At 51.9% G+C, this 26,268-nt stretch overlaps 1 protein-coding gene across 1 annotated transcript; it reads right to left on the bottom strand.

Moving 5' to 3' along the window:
- Positions 1-247: 247 nt before the first annotated feature.
- On the bottom strand, positions 248-13,846 carry ITM2C (integral membrane protein 2C). The gene is made up of 6 exons (XM_027590837.2): positions 13,603-13,846; positions 5,931-6,071; positions 3,990-4,178; positions 2,675-2,785; positions 1,979-2,129; positions 248-1,477 (listed from the first exon to the last, which is right to left on the bottom strand). The coding sequence occupies exons 1-6, from the start codon at positions 13,714-13,716 to the stop codon at positions 1,386-1,388; spliced, it is 798 nt and encodes a 265-aa protein (XP_027446638.1). The 5' UTR covers positions 13,717-13,846; the 3' UTR covers positions 248-1,385.
- Between the last annotated feature and the right edge of the window lie 12,422 nt (positions 13,847-26,268).

The following is a 26,268-nucleotide window of genomic DNA, read 5'->3' as shown; positions in this document are numbered from 1 at the left end:
TAAGGACAAGCAATAATGATGTCATCTTCCGTGTGGAACTAAATGGGGTGGTTTATGGGCACTTGAAAGCAGCATGACCTTGGGCAAGTTACTCCGGTCTCCAAAGCCCTTCTTCCTCCTTCCTGTAAAAATGTGAATCTACCTGGCTCGACGAGGTGTGAGGACTGGGGGGTGACGGACCCTCCCTGGCTGAAGCCGGCAACGGCCCCACCTCTGCCCAACCCTCCCCGCCGCTCCCAAGTCCAAGTCAGAAGTCAAAGATTTTTATTGTTCTACGGACACTTCTGAAAAGGGATCTAGTTGAGAAAATATACAAAGCATTTAAGAGTTTCATCTCCAGAGAGCACCTAAGTCTGACGGAGGCGTCGAAACCTCCTCTTCAAGGCTCAGGGCTGGGAACGGTTAGCATATTGAATGATCAGTAAAAACATGCAAAAGTGAGAAGGAAAAGGAAAAAAAGGCTGCATTCCCCCAAAGCCGAGGGGGACGGAATTTCAGAACGAGGAGGCGGCAGGGTGTACAAGTACCAGGTGGCTCTCCCTTTCCCCCACATTATCTTCTAAAACAGCTCCAAGCTTGGAGAAAGCAGCGAGCCCACCCCCTTGGCTCTGCTCAGCGCTCAGCCCCGCAGGGCTGCCCGCTGACAGGTGAGAGCGGCCCCCCCTCTGTCCCATCCCCGTGCCATGGCCGCAGGACCCCCCCGTGCTTGTGCTCCTGGGGGGGGGGGCAGGGCCGGGGGGGCCCTGGCTCCTCCCTTCTTTGGTTCCACTCGGAGAACGATTGTGCTTGGCAGACTGATCCCCACCCCTCACTCCAGGCTCCCGCTGGTGGGCTGAAGGCACTGACAAGAGCCCTGGGGGGGAGCCCCAGGACCCCATCTTCCCTTGTGCTCTGGGTGGGTCCATCCCTGGGCACACTCCCCCATCCTCAGCCCAGATCTGGGAATCTGGACATGGGACTGTCCAAGGAACAAGCCTTGTGGGACTTCCCCAGCTGTGCAGACATTTCTGAGCCCCACACCCCATCCCCGGCTGTCCCCTCGCCCAGGGCCCCCACGAGCCTGGCCCCTCTGTCCAGCCCTTCCCCTGGGCTGCCAGAGCAGCTGGGGGCCGGCCCCGGCGGACCCGACTGCAGGACGGTGGTCACGGCAACCACCTGGTGGCACCCTCCTGTCCCCCAGACCCGGGAGCTCGGAAGAGGTGGGGCCTCGAGAGGTCACGGCTCTGGTACGGGGAGGCGGGCAGGGCTAGAAAGGAACCAGGAGACACGTCACATCTATGGAAAGGTGTCCAAAGTACAAGCTAAGCGAGGGGAAAGAGGACAGCCAGAGTGGCCAGAAGAGAAACACGGCAGAGGGCAGGGGTGGGGCCTGGAGGGGGCGGCCCTCACACCACCCCGCAGATGAGGGTCTCCACCACGAAGGTGTTCTCGAAGTGGCGGATGGCGTTGCAGTTCTTGGCCCCTCGCTTGTTGATCCCTGGGAGGGAAGAGAGAATCTCAGTGAGGACTGTGTCCTGGCCCGGTGCTGGCTGGGCCACAGAGGCTACCAGGGGGACCTCAGGACCCTGAGACGGGGAGGGCGCGAGGGGAGGAAGGGGTGGCCCAGGAGATGACACCCAGACTCACCCGGAGGCAGTGCACCGAAGGGGTGAGAGAGCTCAACTCAAGAGCTGGAGTCAAGACTGCCCAGCTCTGGCACCTTCCCTGCTGTGTGACCTCAGGGGTGTCACTTAACCTCTCTGTCCCTCCGTTTCCTCATCTCTCAAGGGGCAGCAAGAGTAACGATGAGGATGACGACAACTTACAGGCTCTGGGAAGGACGTAAGGAGCGTGAACCTGGGCCTGGCCCGTGGGAAGTGCTGAGTTACCACGAGCTGCTCGTAGGGCTATGGTCTGAGCTCCGGCCAGGCATGGGGGGATGGTGGCTGCGGCCCAGAGCTCAGGGCAGGGGCCCCCATGGGTGGGGCCGGCCACTCACGCCTCCGGGTGGCCCGGCGCCGCAGCCGGTAGGTGTCCTTCCCGCTGCACAGGTGGTAGATGAAGGAGCCCAGGGCCTCCTTGTCGCTGACGTGCTCCGTCACCACCATCTCCTCCTGGATGATGTACGTCTGCGGGAGGTAGGTCCCTCTCTGCGGAGGGGGGGCGGCCGCAGTGCCGGGTCAGCATGCACAGCTCTCCCACCTCGGGCTCCCCTGCCCGCCGCCCGCTCCCCTCACCGCTGTCCTGCTCGCTCGGAGTCCCCCGCCACCTGAAGTGCCGTCCACCCCCGCCCGCCTCCCCATCCACAGCCGCCGGGGCTCGCCCTTCGGACGCGCCCGGGCAGTTTCTGGTTGCGCCCTGGTGCTGCATGTGGGGGAGTCTGGTCTCCCTCCCCAAGGAGGGGGGAGTGCCGCCGGGAGGGGGGTTCCCTGCACTGCCAACGGTGGGGGGGCCTGGCCTAGGGGGCTAAGGAAGCTGGGCTCTTCGTGAGAGAGGGAGGGAGGCAGAGCACGGTAGGGAGAAGAAAAGGAGGGGCGTTGACTCTGGGCGCGGGGGAAGGAAGATGGAGGAGCCGGGGCCAATCTGGGGTGCTGGGCCCAGCTGACAGCAACACTCCCACCGCAGGACCCTCCCTTGCCCCAGGCCTGGCGTCCACGGGGGAGCGCCGCGAGATGCCACGAGGGCTCCTGCTCACCTTCACGTTCATGAGGAGCTCCCAGAAGTTTCGGGGGGGCAGCACAATGGTGGTGTTGAGCTCGATAACATAGCACTTGTCCAGGGAGATGTCATGGTAGGCGGTGAGCCCCTGAGCGGGAGGAGGGGCCGTGTCAGGCTCTGCAGGTGAGCGCCTGGCCCCGGCGGGCCCCTCGGGCCACCAGAGCCACCAGCCCGCCGTGCCAGTGTCACGCGCCCCCAATTCCTGCGCCTCGCCTCGCCCGTGTCTGAGGGAGCTTCCGCGCACTACATGAAAAACGCCCAAGTGTCCAGCGCCTCAGCTGTTATGAGGGCCCTTCTCTGCGGTCACAGAGCTGAGGTGTGGGGAAGACAGTAATGTTCCAAGTGCGCATTTCATCACCCCTGTGAGGTCCTGTCATCCCTGCGGACAGCCTGGAGCCTCAGCAAGAGATGCTCCATCCCTGGCTCCCTGTGGGCTTCAGCGACAAGAATGTCCAGGATACAGAGCGAAGGGATCCTTCTGGAGAATCCCTAGGAAGCTCTGGAAAGCAAGTACGGGGGACAGACAGCTGGGGAGTCTGTGTTTCACTAGCCTCAAAACTGTTGCTGGCAACGGAAGCGCGACAGTTTTGAGGGGGGCTTAGTCGGTTAAGCGGCTGCCTTCTGCTCAGGTCATGGTCTCGGGGTCCTGGGATCGAGTCCTGTGGGCTCCCTGCTTGGCAGAGAGTCTGTTTCTCCCTCTCCCGCTGCCCCTCCCCCACCCCTGCTCGTGCTCTCTCTCAAATAAATAAAATCTAAAAAAAAAAAAGTGCAAAGGATGGTTACCTCTTGGGAGGGGGTACGGACTGGGGGGAGGGGCACAAGGGAACCCTCTGGGGTGCTGGCAAAATTCCAAATCTTGATCTGGGTGGCACTGCACGTAGCCTCTGGCAAAATCCACCAAGCTGTACACTTAATGCACTTGATGGCAGGAATGCTACACCTCCAGAAAACGTCAACACAAAATACCCAGTTAAAAGGAACACTGGCCTGGCCCGTGATGGCCAGTGTCTGCAGCGGTCAGGTGGCCGAGGAGAAAATCCACCATGGCTGGCTCACGTTCAGTGATAAACACTGCCTCTATAACAAAAGCAGGGCCTTTAAAATCCTGAGCAACCTAACCCGCCGTCTATTACGCATACTTGCCATTACACAGTACATACTCAAAGGAGGTACTAGGGACACTGGCCTCCTTTCGCTCCTGTTCTCCTTTCTCATGACCCCTGGTGGAAGGGGGGCTCTGGGTCCTCAGGACACCCTTCCACCACTCCTGTCCCAGCCCCGGCCGGCCTCACCCGCTGGAAGTCATGAATGATGTCTGCGGGGTCACCGCCGCCGAACTGGGGCACCGGCACATTGATGCGCTCATAGTTCTCTTCGAGGTAGATCTTCACGTCCTCCTCCAGCTCCATCCGCGTGCGGACCTGGGAGGACAGGGAGTCCTCGTAGAGAACCCCACAGTGGAAGAAGTTGTCTCGGGCCAGCTGGGGGGGGGAGGTTGGAGAGAGAGACAGACTGGTCACGCAGCGCCCTCGGCACAGCCACCCTGCCGACCCCACCGCGCCACGACCCCAGGGCCTTGGCAAGCGGGAAGGGTGGGACAATGAAACCCATTTCACAGATGGAGAAACTGAGAAACATGGGGAGTCAGGGAGAGGGAGGGTAAGCCGGCTCTGCTGGGTCCGAGGTGGACAACTTCCTTGACTCTCAGGGGCAAACACGGGAGCCCCAGATTGAACTGTGGGTCCCTGTGGGGTGTCCAGGAGGCAGCTCCGTGTCCAACCTCACACAGGTCCCACTACCTTCCCTGGACCCTGTGCCCCTTGAGCAGTCCTGCCAAACACTGAGCCCCTATGTGAACAGCCAGCCGCATTGCCCCCTCATCAAGGGTGGGGAGGCATGTGACATGACTGAGGCCAAGTGGCTGAGCACGTGGACCAATGTGCCCACCTTGTCCCTCTCCAGGGGCCCCCAGATCTGTGCGCAGACTACTGGCCTGCCATCGGCAGAACTGCCCTTTCTCTGTTTTCGTGTGAGCTCTCCCAGGGGGATGAATCATCACACACGAATCATACTGTCCAGGGCACTCGGAGGCTGCTCTGAGGTGCCCCCATTTCCCAGCAAGTGGGGTGGGGTGAGGAGCCCCAGGAGAGCACAAGCTGGGGCTGGGAAGAGAGGGGACCAGGAACTAGAGCAGGAGGGTCCCAGGGTGCTCAGGAAGGGCCCGCGGGAGGGGGAAGATGGGGAGAGGTGGGGGGACATGCCAAACAAAAGGGAAGTCGGCAGGTGTGTGGGAGCTGAGGTTTCCAGGGAAAAGTCACATGGAATACAAAAACTCTTCAGTAATTTCCATCACGGAAAAAAACAAAGTAACAAAGCTAAAAATCATTGCTTGAGGGTGGGAAGAGGTCACTTGGTCTCACATGACTGGCAATTCCCAGCTTCTCTGTCACTCAGAAATTCCCTGTGCATTGCACTTAACGATTATTCCTTTGAGCTTTAACTGAACTACCTTGGTGGCACCGTCTCCCGCCCCAGGTCTGGACTGGTCACAAGGTCACCGTGACCATGACCGGTTCTCCTGCCAGCTGCAGGCCCCGACTGGCAGTGTGAGCACCTAACTGGGGTGCCAGCACGGGTGGAGGCCACCCCTTGCAGGAGGAAGTGCTGGTGGGTCTGTCCATTAACCCACTGTCTACCTTCCTTGTTTTATAATCCAAATAAACGTCCGAGGAACGCAAATTCTTAAAGCATGACCCCTGGGCACAGGGTCCGGCTCTGGAGGGATCACAGAGTTCCGATTTCTGCTGGATCTGAGTTTCTGGTGAAAACCCTCCAGGGTGACAGTGTGGGAAGGGGCCACAGATTCCCATCCCAGGCCCCCCACTGCTAACTGTGCTCCTGGAAGAGTTCCCGGTTGGGCGTCAGCTGGGTCTGAAGGCAGGTGAGGGCAGTCTGCCAGGGTCCGCGGGAGTCAGAAGATGGGGCCCTGCTCCCCCCTCCAGGCAAGGGGCCAGGTAGGCTGGCGCGTACCCAGGGGAGGCCCCATGGAGGGAGCACGCAGGGCTTCTGGGCTTGGCTGGGCACCCACTCCCACCCGGGGGCAGGTCACCTGCCGCCCCTCCCCTCACAAGCCCCAAGCACCTGGCTCTCAGCCGCTCCCGCCACATCCCTGCAAGTCCCTCTAAACAGCACCTTTCCCTGAGCCCCGTGCCTCCCTTCCCGAATGGCCTCACCTGTGCAAGGAAGAAGTATCTGTAGATGTAGACGGAGGCGAACACGAGGCCCATGAGCAACACGACCATGCCCATTGACAGGTAGCACACGCCGCCTACAGAGCTCCCCTTCTTGGAGCGCTGCGGGGGGGCCCGCTCCTCCTGTGGATTGCAGGGCCAGCTCAGCCAGGTGGTGGTCCCGTACCTCCCAGAATCCTCCCGTCCCTTTCCCAAAGGAGACCTCACCCTGGGGGCAGGGACTGAGCCTTGGGACAAGGTGGGGGGGCATGTTGGGGACACACAGCATCATCTGGAAGGAATGCCTTGTCAGGGCCTCTCCGGTCTCCTCCCAGGTGAAGATAAACTGAGACCCACATCGAAGCCACGCAGAATGACCCCCTGGGAGCAGGCCCATCTGCATCACCGAGGCCTTTCGTCCTCTTCATTATCCTAGCTGTGACTACAGTGTCACTCTCTTAAACACAGAATGGGGGAAGCAGAGACATGGCCTTAATAATTGCACCAGGCCCAGGAACCTGTAGGAATTGGGGTGCACTGGGGAGCTGCTGCTCTGGGCAATGGGGAGCCAGGGAAGGCTTCGGATCCACCCAAAGGTGGCAGTGCACAGGGTGGACAGGAACCGGGGCAGTGGGAGGTGGCTTCTGGGCTCCACCAGGAAGGCTGTGGCAGGGAACGGTCACTGGCTGAGGGAGACAGAGGTCCCAGGAAGCCCACGGGGTCCGGGCACGGTGCTGGTCTCCCTCCGGCCAGGCAGCCCTGAGCCTGCGATTCCCGCCGGGCACAGCTCCACCTGCTGGGGAGCAGCCACGGCCCCCCGGCAGCGTCAAGCAGGCTGTCAGGAGTGGAGCCTGAAGGGTGAAGTCTGGAGGCTTCCGGAAGCCGGGGCACTTCTGCCAGGAGGGAAATGTGGCCGCGGTGGCAGTGGCTGCCGTCAGAGAGGCCAGGGCAGGAGGCTCCTGGAAAAAATCTGCTCTGGGGAGCCAGACGGGCTCACGGCAGTAGCCTCGGGGCTGCCAAGCAGCTGTAAGTCAAACGGACCTTACTCCAGGCACACACGTCTGGGCTGGTGGACCACGGTGTGTGTGTCGATCTCACTGCTTCACCCGGAGCTCTGGCCTGAGAGTGTCATGATTCAGGCTCTTCAGGAGCTAGGTGACCTGGGCCATCTCTCATGTCTGTTCGTGCCCCCCCCGACCCCCCTCCCCCGCCCGAACCCAGGCCCTCACCTATCCTGGGAGCTGTTGCAGGAACCCAGGTCTGCCTCTGCCACCACTGTCCCCATTCAATCCTTCCTCCATGGGGTCCAGATACAGTCAGGGTGAGGGCAGAGTCCAGTCCCAAAGACCCCCAGCCTCCAGGAGCTGAGGCAGTGTAGGGGAAGGGAAGGAGTTCCTGCCTGGAGGCCAGAAGCTTCTCACTCCACAGGGGCCATGAACTGCCGGCTTAGCCCGCTTTGTGCCATGTGTCCTCTCTCCCTTTACTCTGGGGGCTGGGGACCCAGCTCAGGTCCTAGTTACCTCGGACAGATAGGCCCTTATCTCAGCACAGGGGGCCTGGCCTCGGGGTGGGGCATGGGGCCCAGGCCTCGGGGAGCAACGGGGAGTACCATCAGAGGGGCAAATGCCTCCCTGCTTGGGGCTCTCCCACTCACCCATACCCAGGAAAAGGACAAAAGCCTCTGGAGGCCCCTCCCCCTCCCCGGGCACATCCGTCACCAGACCAGCTAGCCCCCAGACTCTGCACCATGGGACAGAGAGGTGCCCTGGCCCACCCTGCTCCCCAACACCCTCGTCTGCCCTCCAGGGAGCTCACCTGGCAGGGGTGGGAGGCCAAACCCCCTGCCTCAAACTCACCAGCTGAGCGCTGGGGCTCCCACCAACTCAGCCCTGCCGCGGGGGGCCTGTGATCCAGACCAGAGAGGCACCCACCTGGCTGGCATCTGCTTAGGGAACCCTGGGGTTCCCTAACCAAGGTCCCACGGGGACAGCTGCTGTCTCGGGGTGGGGGAGCCCACGAGGAGCAAGCCACCCAGGGGCTCCTGCAGATGAGGTGGTGGCCTTTCTGCTCCTCCAGAGTCCTGAGTGGGTCCCAAAGAACCATGGCTGACCTGGGAGACAGGCCGGGCTGCCTGCACCAGCTGTGGATCCTGCCCCTGGGGAGGGACATTTTGGTGCAGTGGGGTGAGCGGTCCCTGGAAGTTGAGCGGGGGGCCCCAGCAGGCACTAGGACCCCCCCTAGGGGAGCACTGCAACCCCCACCCGCCAGCTTCTCTCTGGAAATGTGAAGTCGCAGGGATTAAAGGAGACAAAGAATCTGAAAGGCCTTTGTCAAGGATGAAGTGCTAGATAAAAATAGCAGATCTTTCTCAGCTGAGCTTCTCCTTTGCAGGGCCAAGGCCCTGGACAGCTGTTGAGGCTGCACACTGGCCATGCTTTCGCTCCTGCATTCAGGAAAGCTAGAGAGGCAAGCTTGTGAGAACTGTTTTTAAAAAAGAACAAAACAAAACAAAACAAAACAAAGTCATCGGGCCACAAGCGAGAGAGCCTCGGGGGCCTCAGAGCCTGCTCCTCGGCTGAGGTTCACAGACAAGGAGGCCTCTGGTTTTTAAGGCGGTTTTAATGTGGCCTTTCTGCTTCGGGCTGGGGGAGGTGTTTTTAAGGGCCTGGGGAGGGGGTGGGCACGGGGGTGGCTATGTGGCTGAGGAGAAAACGGCCTCTAGGGGGTCCCCTGGGTACCACCCTGCGTCCTTACTCTGTGGGGGTCACGAGGAAGGCTGAGGACCCCCCCCCACCTGTCCTAGATGTGCAGTGGACATGCCCCTCACGCGTCTGGGGCTAACACAGCTCCTGATCCCACCCCCTACTGCACACCTGAGGCTCAGCTGCCCTGCTCCCCTCCCCAGCCTGCGCCCTGCTGGAAGGCAAAGCAGGACCAGAGCTTGCCAGGAGGCAGACGGGGAGCCATGGACGTCCCTGCTTCGAGGAAAAAGGGACTTTAGACACCAAGCCCCACACAGGAGGGAGGGCCCCTCAATCCTGCCCGGAAGCTGTCACTGCTTACTGGGCCCCACACCACCCAACAGAGAACCTGGGGATTCCTGGCTGTCCCTGGAGAAGCCTGCTTCCTGAGATCCCCCCAGCTGCTTCCCTTGTCATGCTGGAGACCCAGGGAAATGCCACCCCCTCCCCCATGGAGCAGCCAGGCCTTTGGGGGGGCTTCCATTTAGAAAGTAGAAAAACACTGCCTACTGTTTCCAAGGCAACTGGGCTTTCTGAGCAAAGTGCCTCGCTGAGCACTCGTGTGGGGCACGTGAGCCGGCCGGCCAGGGGGCCGAGAGGGGCCTGGGCCTCCCCTACCCGCTGCACTGAGGCCCGCAATGGCTCATTAAATGGGTTAGCAAAGCCAGGGCCACAGCGGTCAAGGGGAGCCCAGCCAACTGGGGCATTAACTCAGAGGACTCCCACGGCTCCCGGGGAGCCCCCCAGCTACAGTTCCTCGTAACAATGATGTCCAAATTAACTGCAAGCCGATTAAACTACAATTGCAGGCTGCTGGGAGGAGGTTGGCAGGGAGCCAGAAATGCACTTGCTGCAGCCCAGGCTGACAGCTGGAGGGGGAGGGGTTCTTGCCTGGCCTTCCTCGGCTTCATTCTCGCTTTCCCAGGCTGCAGAACAGGTTCAAGGTCACCAATGTGTTGTGTGTGTGAGAGAGACAGACAGACAGCCCAAGTGGGGCTGGGGGGAGTGGGCATCGGAGCACACAGAACTGGGTGAACTGTGGCCAGGTGAGGGCACAATAGGCCCAGACCGCTGGGTAGGTTCCCCCAGGGAGTCATGGAACCCCATTCCTGTCGTGCGGCTTGGCGGCTTGGGCTCACGCCGGGCGAGGAACCGCATGGACCCCCGAGAACTCCCGCACCACCCTCTGCTCTGAGTCTATTCGGTTCCTGACAGTCAAGATGAGACTCCAGAGAACAAAGGCTCCGAAGGACGAGCAGCAAAGCGGGCTGCTGGAAGAGCTCTCCTGGGGGACAAACTTGGAGAGTGTGTTTGTGTGTTGGGGGGTGGGTAGCCAGGCTGCGCTTCCATGATTTTACCATAAACAGTTTTTTTTCTATGAGGAACTCAGCCTCCCTGGCAGTTGCTGACAGCCTTGAAACATGCAAGGACCGGCCCAGAAGAGCAAAGAGAAAAGAGAAGGAAATAGGGAACAGAAAAGCCATCATGGTGTGTTCAAAAGCGCAAGCCCCCCTGGGAAGGCCCAGGGCAGGCCAGGGACGGGATGCCCGGAAGCACCCCCCGCCCACCCTGCCCTGGGGCAGGACCAGGGGCAGGACCACCTTCCTACAAAGGTCCCTCACTGGGGCAGCGGGTACCGGGGCACTCGGGCAGAAGCACTCCACGCCTGACCAGGCCCGCCTTCCCGGCTGGCAGGGGACCCTCCCCCAACCACTCCGGGAGACCCAGCTCCCTCCCGCCAATGGCCTGAGGCCAGGACGCTGAAAGTGAAATCTGATCCCCAGGTATGCAGGCTGGGGGAGGGGGCGACGCAGGAGCCATTAATCAAAGGCAAAGCCAAGGAGAAAATTAGCCGGCGCTGAAGAGAGGATGGTATTGAACATGTCTGTCTCTCTCCTCTTGCAGGCCCCCAAGCCCATCTGCAGCCCCCCAGCTCAGTCCGGTCTGCACATGCCTACACCTGGCTGTATGTGCGCGCGCGCGCGCGCGCGCGCGTGCACTCAGGCACAGGCAGATGGAGGTGAGAGTGGAGCTGGGTGGAGAGGTGCAGGGCTGGCCAGGAGTAGGCCTCCAAAGGGGAAGAAGGATCTAGCCAGCGCGTGCTAAGAGGGGATGCTTCCCGGCCTGCCCACTTTCCAGGCTGGCTTCTGGCCAGTCGCCCATCAGCACAGGCTTCTCATTACCTCCGAGGCAAGCGCCAAGGGGAGGGTGGGCAGCTGGAGGCCCAGCTGGGCCCCCACCCCCATCCCTTCCCGGCCCACTGAGGCACTTCCTCCCAGCAGCAGGTCTGGGGACAGAATCCTCCTTGTATTTGAGTTTTTGGTCAGAGGCAGGGGGGAGCCCTGCCGTGAGGGTGCTGCGCTGCCTCACCCTGGCCCCCAGGGGCTGCACGCAGGTGGACATTTCATCGAACAGCCACAGGGCAGCTCACTGCTGAGGGCATTCACAGGCCCATTCCCTAAGTGCTCCTTCCAGGGCTTTATATCTGATTTTTGAGCCCAGCTCAGTAACCAAGGAGGGTTCTCAGGTCCCCGTCAGCCAGAAGAAACCTTCTAATAAGCCTTCCTCTGCGTCCCCATCAGCATGGGGCAAACCTCAAATGCTCTGTCTTGATAAAGGAGAAGGCTGGGCCTCCCAGTCCACCCACCATCTGCTTCAGTGCCCTATTAAATGGTGGCCCTCTGTCTGAATGCTTGACACCTGCTGTGCTCACCGCCAGAGGCAGGAGAGGGAGGCTCCATCCACACCCTGGTTACTGGACACGAGAATGTGCCCCTTGGCCAGGTGAGGGCACAATAGGCCCAGAGCAGTGAACTCTCCCCCCACCCCCTCCAATTCCAGTAGGCGACTGGCAGAACTGACACGGAACATCCAAAGCCCCCTCTGCATCACCTCAAGGCCTTGGGGAGCTATGATCATTTACTGATATGCAGTTGTCTCCTAGAGGTACCAGGATTTTAATCCTCCCACTCCGTGCCAAATTAAGACAGCCAGGGGACCCTGTGCAACTAACAAGGTTTGGGAGGCAGGCTCACGGCCATTACAGACAGCACCGGGAAGATGTTGGTATTTCCATTTCACGCTGGGTGAGGGGGAAGAGAAGATGCTGGCTTTCAGCGCCAGAAGCTGGATATCAGTTATTACCCAGGTGATGCGGGCACCTGCCATCCAGCCCCACGCCATTGGCATGGAGAACGTGCCACTCCTGTGAAATCTGGTGGACCTTCTCAGGGTTTGAATTACATCCTCCTACTGCCTGGTTGGTCCTCCCTTCTGCTGGAATCCTACAGCCCTCAGAGGCAGGGTCTGAATTCCAGCCCTGAGCTGGGGAGCAGGACCTGGGAGAAGAAAGAGGTAAGGTCCCAGCCCTGCTCCCTCCCTGGGCTGAGAGGAGCAGAGGAAGCTGGTTCCTTGGTGAAGGAAGGAAGGAAGCTTGAAGAGACCCTTGCAAACTTTTAAAGCTGCAGACCATGGTCTTCAAATATGGAATGCCCCCTGCCCATTTAACATTAGATGAAGATGGAGTTGCTCTGGCTGGGTGTGCATAGCAACCCCCAACCCAGCCCAGGTGGTCCTGGATGATGCAGTGACCACATCCGGACAGGGGAGAGCTCCTCGATGCATTCCTCACTCAGGGTCTTTGCTCAGGATGTGACACCACCCACCTCTGAGGCCCCTCTCAAGTGTCCCCTCTTTCTCCGCCTGCACACACACCGCCACCCCCACCCCCCCTAATACTCCGGGCAAGGTTGAATCTGAGCCACAAAACTTGAGGAAGGACCTGGCGCTGAGAAAGAGCCATCAGAAGCCCGCAGCGGGCAGAGAAGGGGAGTGGACAAAGACTTTGGAAGTCCAGTCTCATGCGACCGCTTGGTGCACCCCAAGACCGCTAGAGACTAGGGCTACGTGGACACCTTTGCCGGAGCACAATACAGCCTGGCTGGACCTCCTCCCCTCCCCGCCCGCCACGCGTCCTGCCCTCTCCGGGTCAGACTCCACGCAGCTCAGACAGTTTTCCACTGGCGGAAATGCCTTCTCTCCCCCCGCGGCCGGCGGGAAGGGGGAGGAGGGGGGGAGGACGCCGGAGGGGGCGGAGTGCACCGAGGCCCGCCCCCACAAAGAGCCTCCGGGATGCGGGAGGGCACCGGAGCAGTGGGGGAGCCTCCCTGCGGGATGGAGGGAGCTGAGCAGAGCGAGAGCCCGGAGGGGAAGGAAGAAGGGAGCACGGAGGTCCAGAAGGCAGGGGGTGGGGTGAGATCTGGGCACCTGGCCTTAGAACCTCGAACCTCGAACCTCAAACCTCAATCCCAGACAGGCAGCCCGGCCGGTCCTGGTTTATTTCCATTTTCTGGTCCACCAATTCAGGTGCAGACCAGCAGCACATTCCCCGCCCCCCGCAGCCCCCCGTTTGGGACGAAATCAACGGCCCCTCCCCCTTCGTTGGCACCGGACTCTCTCCCCCCCCGCCCTCCCCCCAGCCATTCCCCACCAATCCTGACCCATCTCCCTACTTTGGGGAAACAACGTCCAACCCTCCTCCCATCCCCCACCTGGGGTTCGACTCTCGGCCCCTCCCCCTTGATTAGAAACAGACGCATACCCTCCACCAGCATTCCTCCAACTTCTTACCGGCCCCTTCCCCAGTCTTGGGGCCAGCCACTTAGGGCCCCTCCACTTTGGGAGGAGACCTCGAGCGCTTCCCCACCTGGGGACCAGCGACTCGGACCCCTCCCACTCTTCGGACTTTTGCTTTTGGCGGCCGCTTTAGGAGAGGACCCAAGCCCTCTCCCCACTTTGGGATGGAGGGCCCATTCCGGACCCTCACTCTCTCCGGTCACGGCTCCGGGACCCCGATGCGACTCGAACAGTTCCCGGGGCCGTTGGGGCGCCCCTCGCCGCCCCGACTCCAGCCTGAGACCCCCGGCCCCTCTTACCCGAGCGGGCGTCAGCAGGATCTCGGCGGCCGGGGCCGGCGCCGCGGCCGAAGCCTTATCGGCCTTGTCGCCCTTGATGCCGGCCACGGCGGGCTGGAAGCTGATCTTCACCATGGCTGCCCCCGGCCGCGCGTCCGCCCGTGCAGCCTCTGCCCGTGCAGCCTCTGCCCGAGCAGCCGCGATCTGGGCGACCGCCGCTCCCCGCTCTGCAGGCACCGGAAGTTTGGCTGGTGTTCGCGTCCCTTTCCCTAACCCCGCCTCTAGTCCGCCCCGCCCCCCCCTCCAGAGGAGGGCCTCGGCGCCCGCCGCGCCTGCGCCCCCTTCCCAACCCCCGGGGCGCGCAGTGACCCCCGTGGGGCGCGCCGCTCCCACCGAAGGAGGGCTGAGGTTTGCTCACACACTCTCTCAGCCACTCACTCAGTCCCTCGCTCACTCACTCACTCCATTCATCCACCCACCATCCGTCCGTCCGTCCATCCATCCCTCCATCCATCCCTCCATCCGTCCGTCCATCCATCCCTCCATCCATCCCTCCATCCGTCCCTCCATCCATCCCTCCATCCAATCAGGCATGGACTCAGCCCCTTTCGCAGCCTTATCCCTTCCAGCTTCCTCGCCAAGACGAGCGTCCCCATAACACTGCCTTTGTTAAAAGAGTTCGTCCGACAAATACAGCTTCTAGACAAATTCCTCATCCCCCCTCCCCCACTTCATACCCTCCTCTTTGGAAATGCTGGTGCCTCCACTACACCTGCTCTCATTGCTCCCTCCCACCGGTCCTGGGCCCAGGAGGGGGCTTCAAGGCCAGGTGCCTAACTGCCTGCATCCTGCATCCATCCACATCTCTTTCATATTCCATCATCCTTTTTCCTTCATTTTTCATTCCTGTAGAAACTTCCTGAGGGTCTCTGGGGATACGTGCTAAGGATGCTGGGAGTAGAGAAACGAGGGCAGGCTGCGGCCTCAGTTAGTGAGTGACCAGCCCTGTGGCCCGTTTCTCCCGTATCCAGGAGGGCCTAGTGTGGCAGGAAGATCTGCCGGGTGGGTGACTGGAGGCTTGGGTTCTAGTCAAGACTCTGCCCCTGCAAAGCATCACTGGTATTGTGTAGGACCAGGGGCTTGTGTTACTGGAGTGTCTCTTGGCACCCAAACCCTGGATCTTTCCTTACTCTCCCTGGTCCAGACTGGATTGGGGACAACACCCAGCAGACCACACATAGCCTTGGGCTGAACACCAGCTTTTGGTTCTGCAGTTGAGTTGACTGGGGAAGGCAGGGGAGTCTGAGAGCTTGTTGAGGATAGTTGGAAGTCCTCCACTGACCCTTCCCACCTGTTAGGTCTTGGGTGGCTGCCTTGAGCCCTAGGTGCCCACATCCCAGACTCCAACATCCTGGTTCAGATCTTGGATGAATCTATCAGCCTTGAGGACAGACAGCTTGAGAAGGAAGATTTAACTGATGCTAAGGCCACCACTCTAGGAAACTGGGAGAAGGAAAGGGAAGGTGGAAGAAGATGGTTTGGAGGCAGATGAATTTGGTTTGGACAAGAGCCAGAGAGGAAGGGGCTATGGACTCTTGTTAACCAGCTCCAAGGACTCCTAGTTGAATCTTGCTGTTTGGAGAAGTTAAGTCCCAGCGCTTGGTTAGATTCCCACCCAGCATCCCCAACATAAGTTCCTCCATTCAGAAAGTGTTTCCCAAGGGCCCCTGCGTGTCAAGCATTGTGTTAATCCCTGTGGCAGAAGATAGAAAGCCCTAAGATGCAACCTGGCAACCAAGGACCTAATCACATTCAACCTTCCACCTGCCAAAGTCTCATAATGTTTATGAAATTTACCCACAATGCTTTGTTCTTTTTTATGGCTGAGTAATATTCCATTTTGTTAATATACTGCAATTGTCTGTCCATTCTCCTGGTTATGGACATTTAGGGTTGCTTTTGGTCTTTGGCTATAATGAATAAAGCTGCTGTGAACATTTCCGGACATAGCATTTTTTGTTGACGTTTGTTGTTTTTTTCTCGAGTAAATAGCATCACAAAGGGTGAGGTAGGAAGGGTCCACTCCAGCAGATAGGCATATTTTATCACATGGCATTGATAAAGTGACCCAATGTTTAGTTGGTTTGGTTTTATTCTTGTGTTTAAATTCTCCACAGATATTGCACCCCCTAGTTGCCTGACCTGGGGCAGATCACTCATACCACCCTGTCCCCCACCTCAGTTTACTACTGCTTAGGAGTGGAATTTTATCATTTTATACTCCCACCAGCAATGTATGAGAGTTCCAGTTGCTCCACAATTTCACCAATGTTTGGTGCTGTCAGTCAGTCTAATTTTAGTAATCTTAGCTGATATAACAAGTTGTATCTTATTGTGTTTTTTTGTTTTTGTTTTTAGTGAGGAAGGGCGGAGGGGCAGAGGGAGAGGGAGAGAGAAAATCTTAAGCAGCCTTCACGCCCAGCATGGAGACTACAGGAGGCTCAATCTCACAACCCTGACATCATGACCTGAGCCAAAATCAAGGGTTGGTCGCTTAACCGACTGACCCACCCAGGCGCCCCCTTATTGTGGTTTTAATTTGCATTTCCCTGATGAATATGAATGTTGAGCACCTTTTCTTATGGTATTGGCCATTTGTATATCTTCTTTTGTGAAATGTCTGTTCAAGTCTTTTGGTCATGTTAGAGGTTGGATTGTCTTTTTTATTATTGATTTGTAGGAGTTCATTGTATGAATATACATTTGTAGGAGGTCATTGTATGAATGCAAGCCCTTTGTCGTATATATTTATTGTGAATATTTCCTCTCAGATTGTGGCTGGTCTTTTCATTTTCTTAATTTTGTCTTATAATGAGCAGAAGTTTACAGTTTTGATACAGTTTAATGTATCAATTTTTCATTTTATGGTTAGCACTTTCAGTGTTTTGTCTAAAAAATCTTTGCCCACCCTGAAATTTTGAAGATATTTTATTTAGTATGTTTTCTTCTAGAAGCTTTGTAATTTTAGGCTTTACATATAGGTCTATGATCTATTTTTAGGTGTTTTTTTTAATGAAGAGTGTAGGGTAGGAGTTAAGGTTTTGTTTTGTTTTGTTTTCTATATGGTTATCCATATAGAAATGTTCCAGAGTCATTTGCTTAATGAAATGGAAGCTCCATTTTCCATTGAATTGCCTTGGCGCTTTTGTCAAAATCGGTTGACAATTTATATGTTAGCTTATTTCTGGACTCTGTTCTGTTACATTCTTCTGGTTTTTTTTTTCTACCCTTATGCCATTTCACACTATCTCGACTGTTGTAAATTTCTAGTAAGTCTTGTAATCAGGCAGTGGAAATCTTTTTCTTCTTTCTCAAGATTATTTTGGCCCTTCTAGGTCCATAAAATCTTTAGAACTGCCTTGTCAGTTTCTACAAAACAAATTGGGTTCGAGTTGCATCTAGAGATCAATTAGGGGAAAATTGATGTCTTAACAATACTGAATTTAAATCCATAAACATGGCATATCTCTCTGTTTTGTTTAGCTTGTCTTTAATTCTTCTCACCAATTTTTTGCAGATTTTAGTGCAGAGGTCTTATATATCTCTTGTTAGATTTATGCCTAAGTGTTTTATGTTTTTGATGTTATTGCATTTATTATTTATGTCGTCTTCCAATTCTTTACTGGTAGCATATAGACATACAATTGATTTTGGAAAATTGATCTTGTATTTTGTAAATTTAATATATTTATTTGTCACAGTATTTTCTATAGATTCCTTGGACTTCCTAATGTATATTCGTGCCATCTGAGAACAAAGACAGTTTTACTCCTTTTTCTCAATCTTTATAACTTTTATTACTTTTTTTCTAGCCTTATTGGTTAGGACTCTAGTAGTGTCAAATAAAAGTGTTAAGGGTAGACATCCTCATTTTTATTTCTCATCTTAGGAGGGAAAACGTCCAGTCTTTCACCATGAATGTAATTTAGTTGTAGGTTTTTCATAGATGCCCTTTGTATTAGTTTGCCAGGGCTGATAAACAGGCTGACACCACAACTCAGGTGGCTGAAAACAAGAAATTATTGTTTCAAAGTTCTGGAAGCTCTAAGTCTCAAATCAAGTCTTCAGGGGCGCCTGGGCGGCTCGGTCGGTTAAGCATCTGACTCTTAGTTTCAGCTCAGGTCATGATCTCATGGGTTGTGTGTTGTGGGATTGAGCCTCATGTTGGGCTCCGAGCTCAGTCTGCTTGAAGAGTCTCTCCCTCTGCCCCTCCCCCTACACATGTTTGTGTGAGTGTGTGCACACACACTCTCTCTCTCTTTCCCAAATAAATAAATGGATCTAAATAAATAAAATAAAATCAAGGTTTCAGTAGGGTTATGCTTCCTCTTATCCCTATAGGGGAGAATCCTTCCTTCCCTCTTCTACGTTCTGCTATTTGTTGACAACCCTGGCATAACTTGACTTAGAGACACATTACTCCGATCTTTGCCTCCATCATCACATGGCTTTCTTCTGCCTGTGTCTCTGTTTTCACATGACACTTTCCTCTTCTTGTAAGAACACCAGAGTCATATTGGATTAGGGCCCACCATGACGACCTCGTCTTAACTTGATTATATCTGAAAAGACCCTATTTCCAAATACAGTCACATGTACAGGTTGTTAGAATTTCAGCACATCTTTTTGGAGGACACAACTCAACCTGTGACATCCTTGATCATATTGAGGAAATTCTCTTTTTTACTAGTTTGCTGAGAGTTTTAATCATGAATGGGTATTACATTAGGTCAAATACATTTTCTTCACCTATAGAAGTGACCGTATGAGTTGCATCTTTTATTAGAAATTGTATTAATTGATCCTTGAATATTAAAAGAGCCTTGCATTCCTGGGATAAAACTTACTTGGTCATAATTACTTTTCACATATTACTGGAGTCAACTGGTTGATATTTCATTAAAATTTTTTGGTTGTTGTTTGTTTTGTTTTTTATCTATGTTCATGAAGTCTATCAGTCTCTCTTTTCTTGTAATGCCAGTTTTTGGTATCAGGGTTGTGCTGACTTCATACAATGAATTAGGGAGTCTTCCATTCTCCTTTTTTTTTTTTTTTTCTGAGAAAGCTTAAGTGAGATTGGTGTTATTACTTCCTTAAAATATTTGATATAATTCACCAATAAAGGCATGGGGATCTGGAATCTTTACTATGGGTAAGCTTTTAATTATGAATTCAACTTCTTCAACAAATATAGTACTATTAAGATTTTCTATTTCTTCTTATGTCAGTTTTGGTAATCTGGTCACCTTTGAAGGAATTTGTCCATGCCATCAAAATTGTCAAGGTGGTGACATTTTAGTGGAGAGGTCAGCGTGCAAGGTCAGAATCCTCAGCAGGCCAGAAGAGAGAACCCCTAACCAAAGCCTTTGCCTGGGCTCTTTCAGCACACTACGGAGAGTAAACAGATAAAGATGGCCTGGTGATCATTGTACCATCTGTGAAGGGAGAACAGGTGAAACATTCTTGGGAGTTTATTCACCACCTGAAAATTCTCATAAGGGAGCAATGATGTGCACATAAGTTTGGCTTACATTTATAAGAGCTTGGACCCCCTCCCTCCTCAAAAAATTTTAATCTGTTTAGATCAGTAGTTCTCAAAGTGTGTTTTGGGGACTCCTGGGCATCCCCACAACTGTTTCTGAGAATTTGGAGGTCAAAGCTATTTTTCTAATAACATTAAGATGTTATTTGCCTTTTTCAATCTCATTCTCTCATGAGCATACAGTGGAGTAACTGAGAAGTTACCCGACATGTGGTATCATAACAGATTGGAAGCAGAAGAAAATAGGAGAATCCAGCTCTCTTCTGTTAAGCTAGATATTAAAGATATTTGCAAAAAATGTAAAGTGGTTCCACTATTCTTACGATTTTTTTTTTTACTTTGGAAAATATAGTTTTAAAAAATAAAAATGTTATTAACATGTAATAGGTTTATACTGTTATTTTTATATGACTTAATAAATATCCCATATATGTCTCAGTTTTAATTGTCAATATGTTAAATATCATTAAATGTATTTCCTACATAAACAAAAGATCTTTAGGATCCTTGATGTTTTTAAGAGTTTAAAGGGGCCCTGAGGGGCGCCTGGGTGGCTCAGTCATTGAGCATCTGCCTTCGGCTCAGGTCATGATCCTGGGGTCCTGGGATCGAGCCCCGCGTCAGGCTCCCTGCCCGGCGGGAAGCCTGCTTCTCCCTCTCGCTCTCCCCCTGCTTGTGTTTCCTCTCTCGCTGTGTGTCTCTCTGCCAAATAAATAAATAAATAAAATCTTCACAAATAAATAAATAAAGGGGCCCTGAGTCTAAAAAATTTGAGAACTGTTGATTCAGACAGTTTTTTTGGGGGGGAGGGGGTGAATACATTTTATTGAAATGTAACATATACCCAGAAATATTCTTAAGTTATAAGCGAGCAGCTCAGTGGATATTCACAAAACAAAACAAAATATTCACACACATGTAACTAGCCCCCAGATCAAGAAACAGAGAATTAACATCCCCCTTTGTCGCCACTCCTGACCCAAGAGTAAACAGTATCCTCATTTCCTACCCAGTGAAGAGCTTTGCCTATTTTTTAAAATTTAATCTACAGGAATCTCACAGTATGTGAGACTTTTCTGTCCGGCATCTTTAACGTCACGATTGTGAGGGTTGTCCATGCTGAGGGTCCTGAGGGCTGGTTCATTCTGGAGTGCATGGTGTTCTGCTGTGCACCCCGATGTGTGTATCCAGTCTGCGGTTGGTAAGCACTTGGGTTGCTGCCAGTTTGGGGCTCTTAGCAACAGCGCTCTGTTCTTCCACGTGACCTCAGCGAATGTGCGCACCCATTACTGCTGAGCACCTGCTGGGGACTGGGTTTCCTTTTTAGGGTGTCTTTTTCACTTCACAGACTGGAAGGCGAGGCTTTCTCTGCAGCAAGCTTGCGTTCCACAAGAGCCACCCTGATGAAGGTGCCACTCAGAATCTTCCACCAGTCCTTTCATTTCTCATCTTGCCACACACATGGTCTTAGGGATGACCCTCAAAGCTGGATTTGTGCTGTGAAAAGTCTTTTGATGGGAAGAGTTTCTTTGGAGAGAGGTGGTATAGTGTCTGGGTTGTGGCGATATATCCCTTGGGACTGAATCTCCATCCCCACCACCTCCTAACTCCAGGACCTCCCCAAAAGAGCTTCTCATGCTCTGCTGGTGTTGGGACTGCTGGGAGCCAAGACAGGCCTGCAATGACCTCACTGAAAGCCTTCCCACACACCGTCACACCAACCTAGCCCTTGTGACACATGCCATCAGCAATATCATGGATAAGACCTTCCCCCCAAGAGAGCAACTCCAAACGTAACATTCCAAGGAATAAACTTTATGGCCTATGTAAAGAAAGGCACAATATTTCATGGAAGGTATAAAGCTTAAGTAAAATGGGGAGACAAACTGTCTTCTTGGACGGGAAGATGAAGAAAATGTTGATTCTCCTCCAAATCGAAGCAAATCCAATTAAAATCCTAATAGGTTTTTGCAGACAAGCAGAAATACTACTCTAAAATTTGTCACTGCAGCTGCCAAGAATTTTAAAAGAAAAAAGATGAGTACAGTTTTCAGCATAACAAAATACTATATTGGAATTTAGCCGACGAAGATACTGGTGACTATGGAGTGGGGACTTTCTAACTGTACCAGGCAAGAAGTCATGATGGAAAATTTGATATGTTTACATGTCTGAAAATACCAGGTACGAAATAAAGAGGCAGTTGTCAACTGGGAAAACTCCTAGTTATTCCTGATAGAGGTAAGGCTGAGGAACGTAGTCCTTTTAACTCGGCAGCAATGAGCTCAGTAGATTTCTATTACTAAAGAAGGAAGAGCGAGGGAAGCAGGGAATCAGCAGTTCCTGCACAAAGAATTCATAAAAAAACAGTAAGAGTCCATAGTATTAAAAAAGGAATTCAGAGGCGCCTGGCAGTCAGAGGAGAACGTGACTCTTGATCTCGGGATTGTGAGTTTGAGCCCCACGTTGGGTGTAGAAATGACTAAAAAAAAATAAATACAACTTAAAAAAATAGAACTCATAATATAAAAAATAAAAATAAAGTAAATGACTTAAGGATTGACACCAAGAACCTAGGGAGGGAATGACAAAACAAACCTGAAGAAAAGAGAAGGAAATAAATTAATGGGAAAATGGAAAAACGGGAGAACTGGTGAGTATGTATATTTTCCTCATTTTTCTGCAACATCTTTTTTCTCTTCCCCAGCTTTATTGAGGTATAATTGACTAATGAAAATTGTATGTACCTCAGGTGTACAATGTGATGATTTGATATATGTATGCATGGTGAAATGATCACCACCAAATGATCAAGTTAATTAATACATCCATTCATGTTGTTGCCACTTTGTGTTTGTTTGATGAGAACATTTAAGATCTACACTATTAGCAAATTTACTGTATACAGCACAGTATTATGAACTAGTCACCATGCTGCACTTTAGATCCCTAAGACTTACTCATCTTAGAACTGAAAGTTTGTACCTTTGGCCAGCATCTCCCCACTTCCCCACCCCCCAGCCTGTGGTCACCACCATTCTACTCTTTGGTTCTATAAGTTAGACTGTTTTAGATTCCACATGTAAATGAAATCATACAGTACTTGTCTTTCTCTGTCCGCTTTATTTCACTAAGCATGATGTCCTCCAGGTTCATCGATGTCACAAATGTGAAGGTTTTCTTCATTTTTATGGCTGAACAGTATTCCATGGTATATAGAGTTTTCTTTGTCCATTCATCCACTGATGCACACCTAGGTTGTTTCCATGTCTTGGCTGTTGTGAATAATGCTGTGCTGAACATGGGCGTGCAGATTATCTTTTTGAGACACTGATTTCATTTCCTTTGACTACTTACCCAGTAGTGGGATTGTTCAGTCATATGATAGTTTTATTTTTTATTTTCTGAGGCACCTCCATATGGTTTTCCATAATTGTTATACTTGCTAAGTGTATGAAAAGATAGTTCTTCTGAAAAAATCAGTAGAAAGAGACAAATCTGTAGATAATCTAATTAATAAGTAAGAGAGAAAAATATTAATTCAATGAGAAAGATATTATAGATAAGGTGGATATTATAAATTATAAATTATTTTTATATACAATCATATCTAATAAATATAAATATTTTGAAGTGGATGAGTTTATAGGAAAGTGTAAATGGCCAACACGAACCAAAGAAGCAGAATATCATAATGCCCTATAATCAGGGAAACTACCAAAGAAAGTTCTCAAAGCAATTATCTCAAAAAATGGTCTGAACAGCCAGACCACTTAACTAGATAGTCCTCTCATAATGAAGGAACAGCTAATTCTATGGATGCTTCCATTAATTTTAAGCATCGATGATATATTCCGACACCAAAGTCTGACAAATAAAGGAGAAAAATATAATTTCAGTTATGAATAGAGATACAAATATTCAACAGTCCGCAAGAAGAAGAGTGAAGTGCCATCAAAGAGAACTTCTCCCAAGAATAAAGACACAGATTTCATGCTTGAAAATCCATTTAAGGAGAAATTGCTTTGTCAAATAATGCTTAGAAGCAATAGCTATTCAAACTTGAAAAGCAGAGAAAAGAATAAGAAAATAAAATAACTATTAGGACAAAACCCACAATAACCACTGTTAATACTTTGTTATTTTTCATCCAATGTTTTTTACTCTCTCTTAATATGTGTGTGTGCTGTGTTTTCTACAGAACCAGGACCCCATTTCGTGTGTATTCGTGTGTGTGGAGTATGTGTGTGTTCTTTTTTTATTTCTTTTATTTTTAAAAAAGATTTTATTATTTATTTTTAAGATTTATTTATATATTCTAGAGAGAGAGTGTGTGAACCAGGAGAGAGGGAGAGGGAGAGAAAAAATCCTCAAGCAGGCTCCACACTCAGCGCGGAGCCCGACTCAGGGCTCGATCTCATAACCCTGAGATCATGACCTGAGCCGAAATCAAGAGTCAGATGCTTAACCGACTGAGCCACCCAGGTGCCCCAAGATTTTACTTTTTTAAGTAAATCTCTGCAGCCAGTGTGGGGCTCAAACTTACAACCTTGAGATCAAGAGTTGCTTGATCCATTGACTAAGCCAGCCAGGTGCCCCCAGTATGTGAGTGTTCTTAACTGGGGTATTTTTGACCTTCAGGGAACATTTGGCAATGTTTGCAGACGTTTTCAGTTGTCACAGCTTGGGTGGGGGAGGTGCTATTGGCCTCTGATGGGTAGAGGCTGGGGTTGCTGCTGCATCTATAATGCACAGGACAGTCCCCACAACAAAGAATTATCCAGTCTGAAATGTCAATAGCGCCAAGGTTGAGAAACCCTGATTAATATCTCACTTTTTTTTCGCTTTAAAATAATTGCAGCATTTTCTCATGAGGTAGGTAGAATCCACTCCGACTACCTTGCCCACCTTTCCCACGTGATGTTGTCACCTTACGTGGTGCAGGGAACTTCACAGAAATAACTCAATTACTAAGCCCATCCTGGATTATCTGCATGGTCCCAATCTCATTGCATCTCTTAGAAGCAGAGAACTTTCTCTGGCTGGGGTGAGACAGGTGTGGCAGAAGGAGAACTCAGATTTGAAGCATGGAAGGACAGGAGTGGTTTTGCTGGGTAAAGATGGGGCAGGTGCAACATGACAAGGAATGCAGGAGAAACTCCCAGCTGAGGGCAAGAAGACAGAGCTGCAATCTGCCAACAACCTGAATGAGCCCGGAAGTGCCTTCCACTGCCCCCACCCCCGGACCCTCCAGGTTTGGAGCTCGAGCTGGCCCACACCTTGCTTTTTTTTTTTTTTTTTAAGATTTTTATTTATTTATTCATGAGAGACAGACAGAGAGAGAGAGAGAGGCAGAGGGAGCAGCAGGCTCCCAAGGAGCAGGGAGCCCGATGTGGGACTTGATCCCAGGACCCCGGGATCATGACCTGAGCCGAAGACAGATGCTCAACCATCTGAGCCACCCAGGCGCCCCACACCTTGGTTTTGACCTTGTGAGCCCAGGAGCAGAGGAAACAGCAGAGCCCACCTGGACTGTTGACTGACAGAGCTCTGGGATGATGAATTGTATTGCCACTAAATTTATGATAATGTTCCCGCAGCGATATAAAACAAATACGTATGGCACAATTAACAATTCTTTCATATTCACGAGCATCTGTGTGTATGGATCTTTGTCCCCATCTCATAGGTTTTTTACACATGTCACCTGGTTCCTCTCTGGAAATGTTTTTTTTTTTCAATTTATCATCAGCCATACTTGAGAGAAAAGGCTACACCTTGCTCTTACTAACATTTAGTGAAATCATGTAAAATGTATCCTTTATTTTGATAAGTAAAAACGTATACCTTGATATTATAACTTGTCAATTTTTTCATTAAAATAATTTAAAGTGAGATATTTGCTAATGATGTATTTTTTAAAAGAACGACCTCTTGGATTTATCAATTCTGCTTTCTCCTGTTTTCTAATTACTTTATTCTGCCTTTATTATATTTTTAAGATTTTTTTTTTTTTTAGAGAGAGAGAAAAAGAGAGCAAGTCACAAATCATGACCTGAACCAAAACCAAGTGTTGGATGCTTAACTGACAGAGCAACCCAGGTGCCCCTATTTCTGTCTTAAAAAAATTCATTTCCTTCTCTTTTCTTCATGTGTATTCTGTTCTTCTTTTCTCGACTATTTTTATTTTTATTGCTACTGAAGATGAACTTTCCTTCTCTCATGTTCAAATTAAGTTAGACAGGCCAAACTATTTCATAGGTAATGATGATTAAATCCTAATATTAAGGCTTTGACGAGATAACAAACAGACCAGAACCTGGAGGTACTTATTGGACCTCAAATAACTTTCTGCTGTTGGCTGTTCCGATCGCTTCCAGTTTTTCCCTAGTATAAACAATGCCTTAGCGGACATCCTCATTACTCTTCACAAAGGCATCCTGCTTCCAACCCACCACCTTCTTACCTTCCTCCAGCCTCGGCAGCAGGGGGGAAATACTTTGTTTTTTCTGAGGATAAATTAAATAAGTGCATACTGCAGAAATTTCAGACAATATAGGAAGTCAGCTGTATTGGGGCACCTGGGTGGCTCTCAGTGGGTCAAGTGATCAACTCTTGATTTTGGCTCAAGTCATGATCTCAGGGTGGTGAGATTGAGCCCCGCATGGGGCTCTGCGCTGGGCTCGGAGTCTGCTTAAGATTCTCTCCCTCTCTCTCCGCCCCTCCCCTGCCACTCACGCACGCACAAGCGCACTCTCTCTCTAAAAAGAGGAAAGAAAAGAAAGTCAACTGTATTAGCTAGCTAGGTCGGCCGTAACAGAGTCCCACAAACTGAATAGCTCAAACAACAGAAATGTATGGTCTCACAGTTCTGGGGGTTAGAAATTCAGATCACGGTGGTGCGGTAAGTAGTTCCTTCTGAGGCTGCGAGGAGCAGTCTGTCCTGGGCCTGCCCCCTGGCTTCTGCTGGGTTTACTGGTCATCTTTGGTGCTCCTTGGTGTGTAGAAGCGTCACCCTGATCTCTGCCTCCATCTTCACATGGTGTTCTCCGTGTGTGTGTGTCCAAATTGCCTCTTTCCCCCTT

The sequence above is a fragment of the Zalophus californianus genome, chromosome 3 (genome assembly GCF_009762305.2).
Source record: "Zalophus californianus isolate mZalCal1 chromosome 3, mZalCal1.pri.v2, whole genome shotgun sequence".
Classification (NCBI taxonomy): domain Eukaryota; kingdom Metazoa; phylum Chordata; class Mammalia; order Carnivora; family Otariidae; genus Zalophus; species Zalophus californianus.
The sequence above is the reverse complement of the archived record's forward strand: the minus strand, read 5'-3'. Positions and strand labels throughout refer to the sequence as shown.

Coding starts and splice junctions, on each gene's coding strand:
- ITM2C (XM_027590837.2), bottom strand. CDS start 13,716: ATGGTGAAGATCAGCTTCCAGCCCGCCGTGGCCGGCATCAAGGGCGAC. Junction 4,179..5,930: donor GATACTTCTTCCTTGCACAG/GTGAGGCCATTC, acceptor TCCCCCCCCCAG/CTGGCCCGAGACAACTTCTT. Junction 2,786..3,989: donor TCATTCATGACTTCCAGCGG/GTGAGGCCGGCC, acceptor CCTCCCGCTCAG/GGGCTCACCGCCTACCATGA.